At 37.9% G+C, this 8353-nt stretch overlaps 1 protein-coding gene across 1 annotated transcript in view; it reads left to right on the top strand.

Moving 5' to 3' along the window:
- gda (guanine deaminase) overlaps window positions 1–8146 on the top strand; it is a 10150-nt gene extending 2004 nt beyond the window's left edge. The window contains exons 5-14 of the mRNA XM_035657714.1: window positions 3121–3226; window positions 3896–3923; window positions 4044–4151; window positions 4457–4564; window positions 4668–4765; window positions 5026–5093; window positions 5979–6125; window positions 6421–6539; window positions 6645–6672; window positions 6765–8146. Coding sequence (XP_035513607.1) covers window positions 3121–3226; window positions 3896–3923; window positions 4044–4151; window positions 4457–4564; window positions 4668–4765; window positions 5026–5093; window positions 5979–6125; window positions 6421–6539; window positions 6645–6672; window positions 6765–6829 — 875 coding nt within the window. The 3' untranslated portion in view covers window positions 6830–8146. The remainder of the gene's footprint in view (window positions 1–3120; window positions 3227–3895; window positions 3924–4043; window positions 4152–4456; window positions 4565–4667; window positions 4766–5025; window positions 5094–5978; window positions 6126–6420; window positions 6540–6644; window positions 6673–6764) is intronic.
- Window positions 8147–8353: the final 207 nt, after the last annotated feature.

An 8353-nucleotide genomic window follows, 5' to 3' on the forward strand; every position in this document is an offset into this window, starting at 1 on the left:
TGTAAAACATCCAGCAGACAGTTTGAAATGATCAGAAAACAGTAGGTAACCTGTGGGTGGTTGTAAGTTAATCATAGCTGGTAAAATCTTATTTATAGTTATATTCATAGTGATGCATAAACACAACAACACATAAACAGGGATGTTAGGTCAGCATTGTCTTGTCTGGCATGTTCAGGCTTTATGATCCCTGTTATATGCAGAGCAGTGGCTCAGATTGTGATAATGGATCCAAATGGGATAAAATAATCCTTGAATATGCCTTGTTTGACTATGGTTAAAGAAAGCAATTTTTATGGTTAAGTTTTTTAAACTCTGCCTTGGCAGTCTCAACTGGGAAAGAAACCCATGTATTTTGTTCACCTTTATGTCTTGTTCTTATCATCTTGGTGTCATGTTATGCAATACTGAATACACACACTCGTTCACACAAATGTGTAATGATTCAACCATACTGAATTGAGCATTGGCTTTGGCAGTCACTCTGTGGTATCATGGTCATTGAACCATTACCTTTGTCCTTTTCTAAGCAGCAGTTCCATTTTGTAGAAAACTGATGTTATTCAACATAAATGTGTGTGTATGCACATGCATGTTTGAGTATTTCCAACACATATATTTAAAACCCATCCAGCTTCTTTTCTTCTTGTGTGTTGAGTTTATTTGTTAGTTTACTTTGTGTTACATAAAGAAAAAAAATAATAATATCAAAAAGTCAAAGCCAGTCAAGTCGCTTTAATGTTCAATTTCTTCACATGCACAGCATACGGTCGAGAGTTTCTGACTCTCACGGTGAAACCAGAAAAAAGTGCACAGGCACAACAGATAAGACAAGACATTTCCTAATACTAAAAGTAAACATTCAATTACACAACAGATAAGACATTCACTAATGCTAAAAAAGATAGACAATAAAATATAAAATATACAATAATAAATGCACACACAATCCAATGTGCTATATTTTCTCAGGCAACACTCAGGTCCAAAGTTCAAGGTCCCAGGGAAATGTGATATATATGCACATTTTATGCCTGATTTACTAGAAATATTTGGTCACAGTAGCACAAAGCTCTCTCACAGTCCTTGAATGACTGATCATGTACAGTGTCTGTAGCACTACACATGTTGAAGCAGAACTGTGTTACTACACAGTGGTGAAAAAAGTATCAGATCATTTACTTAAAGGTCCAGTGTGTAACATTTAGGAAGATGAATCAAATGAAATATAATATTATTAGGTATGTTTTCATTAGTGTATAATCACCTGAATATAGGAATTGTGTTTCTGTTACATTAGAATGAGCCATGTTGAACCTCCATGTTTTTACAGCTACCCAGAACGGACATGATATGGAATGAATTAGAAATATGACCAACCAACAGTATTAATGATAATTTAAAAGTATATATGTCAACAAAATTACCAATGATAACATGCCTTCATTGTCCATAACTGAGTGGTGCACCTATGTCCTCACATACACCCACCCACACAGGTGATTTTAGTCTAGACTAAATTCATTTGGACATCAAATTAACAATGGCTCAGTTTTAATAAATGTTCCATTGAGCCAGTATTCACAATACCATGACCCTAGAAATAGCTCACCTGCAGGCATTTAGTGAAAAAAAAACTCCTGCACAGTTTGAAGGTGGGTTGAACTATACAGGCAATGACTTAAATATTGATGAGAATGATAAAAGTGTAATTTGTTCCAACCTAACAGGTTAAACAAAGCTAAAAGCAGATTCAGAGGCATGTCAAGTCACACGCACGCCCACACATCTTGAGGATGTGGAAAAAGACAAAGAATAACCTAATATCCGCGTAGCATTAACACATCGCCAGGTTTTCTGTAAAATTTAAAAAAGAAAAAATGTGTTTAACCCAGCAGTTTATTGCTGGTATAAACAGCCAACAGGAAATCGTTGGTGTGGATGGCACCAGAACATTTCCACAGGGACATATAGACCTTTTTCACAGCAGACATTTTGACATGACATTTGCATGTGTAGCTGATAATATAATTAAGGCTGTACTTATCTATTCCAGTGTCAGGCTTCTGGTGATGGCACACCAGCAGGGCCTAATAGGGCTTCATGGAACAGAGTCATCATCAGTGTTATTATTTTCACCTGTGTTGTTTCTGCTGTACAACATCATTTTCTATTGTAAAAGAAACAGCATCATACCTGCCTACTGAACTTTAGTAGGCACCTCAATGCTCCAAACTTCCTGCTCCTTCTCTTCCCAAAACTGCTCTCCATCAAGACAGAATTACCAGCCTGGCAAAGAGGGTCACTAGGTCCTGGCCTCACTGTGTTTCAATTAATTGGTTCATCTGGTAATTTAATTAAGTGCAAATTTGATTAAGATTGTGCCCCAGTAAAGCCCAATTAGAACCAAATTAATTTGTGGTAGAGGGGCCAGTATTTCTGATGGTATGCTTACAGATCATCCTTTACACAGGTGTTTCCACTTTGTGTGATTAGACCTCTTAGACCTTAGGACAGTGTGCTTTATGTGTTGGATTATGCAGTTGGATTACATGGAAATACAACAAGTATAATTGTCGAGAGACTGATGTGCATACAAGTCTTGTATGTAAGTCTGTAAAGACACATAACAAAACAGATATGATGTACAGTTTTTATTGGTCTACTTAACCAAGGATGGGACAGAACAAAGAAAAATAACTGTGACTGTACTGCGGCTAAAATATAGGGCTGGGAAGCTAAGTTAACGTTCTTCTTATGTGCATGTGCTTGTGGGATGTGTATGTATGTATGTATGTATGTATGTATGTATGGTATGTGTGTCTTTGGGTGCATTCATACAAAAAGACTGGGATTAGGACTTGTGAGTGACAGCAGGATTTAACTTTGACATGTGAAGGACCTGAAATGCTGACACAAACAAAAGTGACATTATGAAGACTGCCTTTAGGTGCAATACCACTGAGAACTTTAGTTGGCTTTTCATGCTCAAAGTGTGCCCTATAAATAAAGCTGTAATATTTTGCCCCATAGAAAGAAACTTGGTGTGAACTAAAAACCCAGTTAACTGAGTGAGCTGTAGTTATTCTTGTGACTCAGTCTGCCCTATTTTTCTTGCAGATGACTTTGGACAGCGTGCCTTGGTGGGCAAAGTTTGTATGGACAGGAACAATTCTGTGAAACATTACAAAGAGACAAATCAGGAGTCTCAAGAGGAAACCTGTCGGTAGGTATCATCAGCTGTTTAATACAGTATATAGCAGATGTGTTTGAAGGCCTGTACCATTGTGTTGGCTCTAGCTATACAGTGTACAGTTGATTTAATGTGGAGCTGTGGACATGAGGCTAATATGTGGCCTTTCAAAACTTTATATAACACATAACACTAATAGTTCATTCAAAGGTATAAAGCAGGGAATTACAGAGAACAGGCAGATTATTGAAAAATTCTTTAGTCAGAAAAAAATTCCCAGAGGCAAAAACTTTAGTTATGCTGAATTTTTTCAGTGTGCGTCAAAGAAGTTTTCCCTTTTAGCGCTTAAAGCTACAACATGTGATATAAAATATATAATAGTGACCGATATATTACCATGATGTATGTAACAGTTAATCTTTAGGGAGTTAGATATGTTGGAATAATTCTTGTCTGTGCATCCAAACACAGTTGTTTTTCAGCGATAATGTAACTTTTAAATTCCCATAGCTATTACCTTTGAAATACATCACACAGAGTGTGCCCCAAATTCTGAAGTGATTATTGCTTCCTTTTTTAATAAAACAACATTTAGAGAGAGATTTACAACCACAATCAACTGCAAATGTAATTTGTATAGAAGATTTAATTTGTGAATGTGGCTTCTCAAATGAATTACAACCATTGTTTTGTCCCCTCAAGGTTCATTGCAGAGCTCTTGGGCAAAAAGGTAAGATTGTATAATACACCAAACAGAACAATTAGGGATGTAAGAAAAAATCAAGGTATATCCACATTTTTTTCAAGATTTTTAGATCCACTGTCTTTTTTTCTTTTCTTTTGTGGGTAGTACCCTCTTGTGAAGCCAGTGGTGACCCCCCGCTTCGCTCCATCCTGCACAGGAGCCTTGCTGGGACAGCTGGGAGAAATCGCTAAGAATAACAACCTGCACATTCAGGTGAGCTTACTGTGGTAACCAAACCAGGCTAGGTCCACAGGGGACTGTTGCCATAGAGACCATTTAGTGTTGGACCTGTGGGGTTTTTTTGAACAGTGAAATAAATACACACAAGGTAGAATGCTGACAAGAAAGAATGAAGAACAACTGCAGGACAACATTTTGCATTAGTTTATTCTTTAATTGCACTGGCTGCCCTCAGGCTCTACCTCTCTCTGTAAATGCTACAGCTTTTGTCAAAGTTAACGCCCCAGATTCTTTTAAAGTAACAATTTAATGCCTGACACGTATATGTTTATTTCCAGAGTCATATCAGTGAAAACGCTGAGGAAGTAAAGCTTGTAAAGGAGCTGTTTCCTGAGTCTGAGTCTTACACCGACGTATATCACAAATACAACCTGCTTACTGACAAGGTGAGGACACAGTCACACACAGACAGACACATGTAGAAAAATATAAATGTGGATAAAATTGCTGAACATGGTTGATATTATTCATGATGATGATGGTTTGCAGACCGTGATGGCCCATGGCTGCTACCTCAGTGATGAAGAGTTGGCTTTGTTCAGAGAGACAGGAGCTTCTTTGTCTCACTGCCCCAATTCCAACATTTCGTAAGTATTTGATTTTGTTTCTCAAGGCTATATGTGACCGAATAACATGAACCAAGTCCCATGAACATTTGAGATTTTACAAAAAAATGCACTACTGCAATACAGTATAACAGAAAGAAAAGAAATGCAACAGATGAAACTTTATCGATCCATGTGGTAAAATTAACTAGTCCTTAATCTATCACTTGACAGAAACACGATACATACATTTTGATCATTATTTCTTTGTATTAGTCACCTCTTTCTCTCCACCTGCCCAGGTTGTGCAGTGGAGTGTTGAATGTCCGCAACGTCCTGAAACACAAAGTGAAACTGGGGCTGGGAACAGGTGGGGGCAGAGCACATTTTCACTTCTAAGTGTTGCCAGACCACATCTTACAAAGTGTGTTACGCTACAAGGAAGCACTAAAAATATGTTTAATGATTTGGAGACTTGATTAAGACTTGCTGCAGCAGTGAGATTGTTATGATACATTAATTTTTGGATCTAAAAGCAGAACTTGGGAGGCTTTTCAATAGTCCAAAGTAGATTTGTTCAGAAAGTAAAAGAGAGATGGTGTTTGGAGAGCTTGACCAGAATTCCATGGTGGATCAGGGCAGGCATAGAGAGCTAGACAGGTGACTGAAAAGCAGACTGACAAGGCCAGCAGACATAGATCCACAGGAAGGTAATGATCCTGAGGCATAGTTAAACATGAGGTTAGACAGGATTCAGGTAACACGTGGATATACTGACCTAGATAAGAGTTTGACCAAAGCATTAGTACCACGTTAGCGAATGGAATGATCTGGCAAAGACTACTGCAGGAACTTGGATGAGTGGATGAGCCACAGGTGTACAAGTTGATCGACCTTGGTGAATCAGGCAACACTTGAAAACAAGAGGAATGAGGGTGAGGCACAGCCAGACCGTGACAGAAACTTGTTATCTGATTTTATAGCAGTCAGTCATTTTAGCGTTTTAGTGAGTGCAGTCAGCAGAAAGATTAGGCACACAGGACAAATGATCATCATCACTGTGTGGACATTTGCTGGTTCAAATGTCTAACAACAATAAAAAAAAAGACATCTGATGTAAATGGTATTTTAATTTTAGGCCCTAAACTAGCAGAAATCTGAACATATGAAATGTACATGCTGCTTCGTGAGTGCTTGTGTCTGCACGTTTGGATTGATTTGACTCATCCGGTCTGTGTTTGTGGTGCCGCGTCAGATGTGGCAGGTGGCTACTCGGCCTCTATGCTGGATGCTGTGAGGAGAGCTCTGGACTCATCCAAAGTCTTGACCATCCAGGACCCAGAATACGACACACTCTCCTTTGAGGAGGTGTTCAGACTGGCCACACTGGGAGGCAGCCAAGGTAAGCCACTCAACTCAGCTGTCGCTCCGTAACAGAGTGGCATTGTGTACATATTACAATTAAAACAGTAAGTGTTCTGGCTCTTTGTTAGTCTTATTCTCCACCAACTGTCGTGTTTTTTTCTTGCTGAAGTGTCTTTGCCCAATCTAAATCACTCTGTATTAGAACGCTGCAGCACAAATGACTGACTCTATACCCAGTTGCTGTGGGAAGATATTTTTAATGATGACTAATTGCAATTTCACAGGAGGGTAGAGCATACAACAGCTTCTTTTATGGTGTGTTTTGTCTGTAGCTTTGTCCCTGGATGACCAAACGGGGAACTTTGAAGTGGGCAAAGACTTCGATGCCCTGAGAGTGAATGTAGCTGCTCCTGGTGGACCCATTGACCTGATCCAGTGTGATGGGCCAAAGGTTGGTAATGGGTCTTAATCTATTCACACTCACTTCTACAGAAATTAACAAAAGCAGAACATTTCATTTCATTGTAAAGCTAATTTATCATCACTTCAATTTCAGATTCTTTTGGAAAAGTTCTTGAATTTGGGTGAGTGTCCATTTAAGTTTATTTGTCCAAATTTTTCAGATTAAAATGTGCCACTCAACATTTACTTTATGTTTATCTCTCCTCTTTGACAGGTGATGATCGCAACATAGTTGAGGTGTTTGTGGCCGGGAAGAAGGTGGTGCCATTCACAGAGTAAACATTTCAGTCGTCCACACACCTTCACTCATCTCACGGCTCAAAACCCCACCAGGAAAGTCAGCTTGAAGAGGATTTTAACTGCTAAAATACATGTATATCTGAGAAGAATGACTAGCTGGAAACACCCTATTGCTGCACAACTGTCCTTTAATGCTAAGACAAATAAGTTGGGAATTAATGATCACCATAAACATTTTACTGTGAAATCTAGAGGGCAGAACATGGTACAGTATGTGCTATTAATGAGGTTCAGTATGGTTCATGCAAGACTGTGGTCAGCTGAGCTAAGTCTTTAAGGATGATGGGCCTCAAAACAGGAAATAAGGAACCTTTTAATGGCCGAGAACATTGCGTACTAAAACATATTTGTACATCAACAAGCCACTTTTTATGTTCTGTTTGTTCTGGTACACACTGTTGTACACTTTTTTTGGTTTTATTAACTTACACTGCTTACTTAAACTTACCTAAACTAACACATATACAAGTACTGATGATGGTAGCCTCTGTAGTGTGTTGTTAACAACAACATATTTTCCATTTAATGATGATATCATGCTGTGTTACCTCAAGACATTTAAACTGGACAATTGTTCATAAAGTTAAGTGATGTATTACCATATAGGACTTTGCGCTGTAGCTGCAGTGCCTGGACTGAGTACGGCTTGATGGTCACATTTTCATATTTGTGTGAGCAGAAATTGCTTTATGATCAGAAGACTGGGATTGACTTGAGTTATAATCATAACCCATTCAGCTTTCACGCTGTACACTCCACTCAGGTATTTTAAATGGCAATGGTACATGATTACAGTATATTATAGTATTTTATAGTTATATTCGCTGGACTTTGTTTCAGTTTGACTAATTTTTCTCTTTTACAGTTTACATCAGATTGCAGCGCTCCGTGTGGTGAATTGACCATTCCACTTACTGGAAAGTGAAATTATAGGCTACTTAACCCGGTGCCTTATTATCAAAATCAGTTATGTTTCATTAGTTCAAATGGTTTTACTGAAATGGTTGATTTTATTATCGAACCTAATGAAATATACTATATACTTATTACATATATATATATTGCAAACTGTCTTATGAATGTTTGGAAATGAAGGGAAATTAAATGGATTGACTGCTGAATATGTGTTGTCTTCATAAATTAGATTGTATTTAAGGCAAGTTTACTTTTTTACTGAAATATACCTTATTTTTATCACAACATATGACATATGACAACAAATGTTTATATGTTCAAGAACTCTTTGAACTGTTTGATGACTGTTTTGTCCGATCATGAGAGCTTGAAATAAATAATTCCACCAATTGTTTTTAATGTTTTTTCATGTGTAGTTATTTAACAAGCAGCTACTGATCAAGGACCATAACCCAGGATGTATAGGTAAATTGTATATATATGTTGTAACAAAATCCCTATTGACCCTTCCAGCTCACTAACAGACCAGTCTACAGCTTCTTTAATAAATGATCTTCATCTGGGCCTGACAGCTGAGAAGGTGAGATG

The sequence above is a fragment of the Morone saxatilis genome, unplaced genomic scaffold, assembly GCF_004916995.1.
Source record: "Morone saxatilis isolate NCDOM2014 unplaced genomic scaffold, NCSU_SB_2.0 Contig16, whole genome shotgun sequence".
Taxonomy (NCBI): domain Eukaryota; kingdom Metazoa; phylum Chordata; class Actinopteri; family Moronidae; genus Morone; species Morone saxatilis.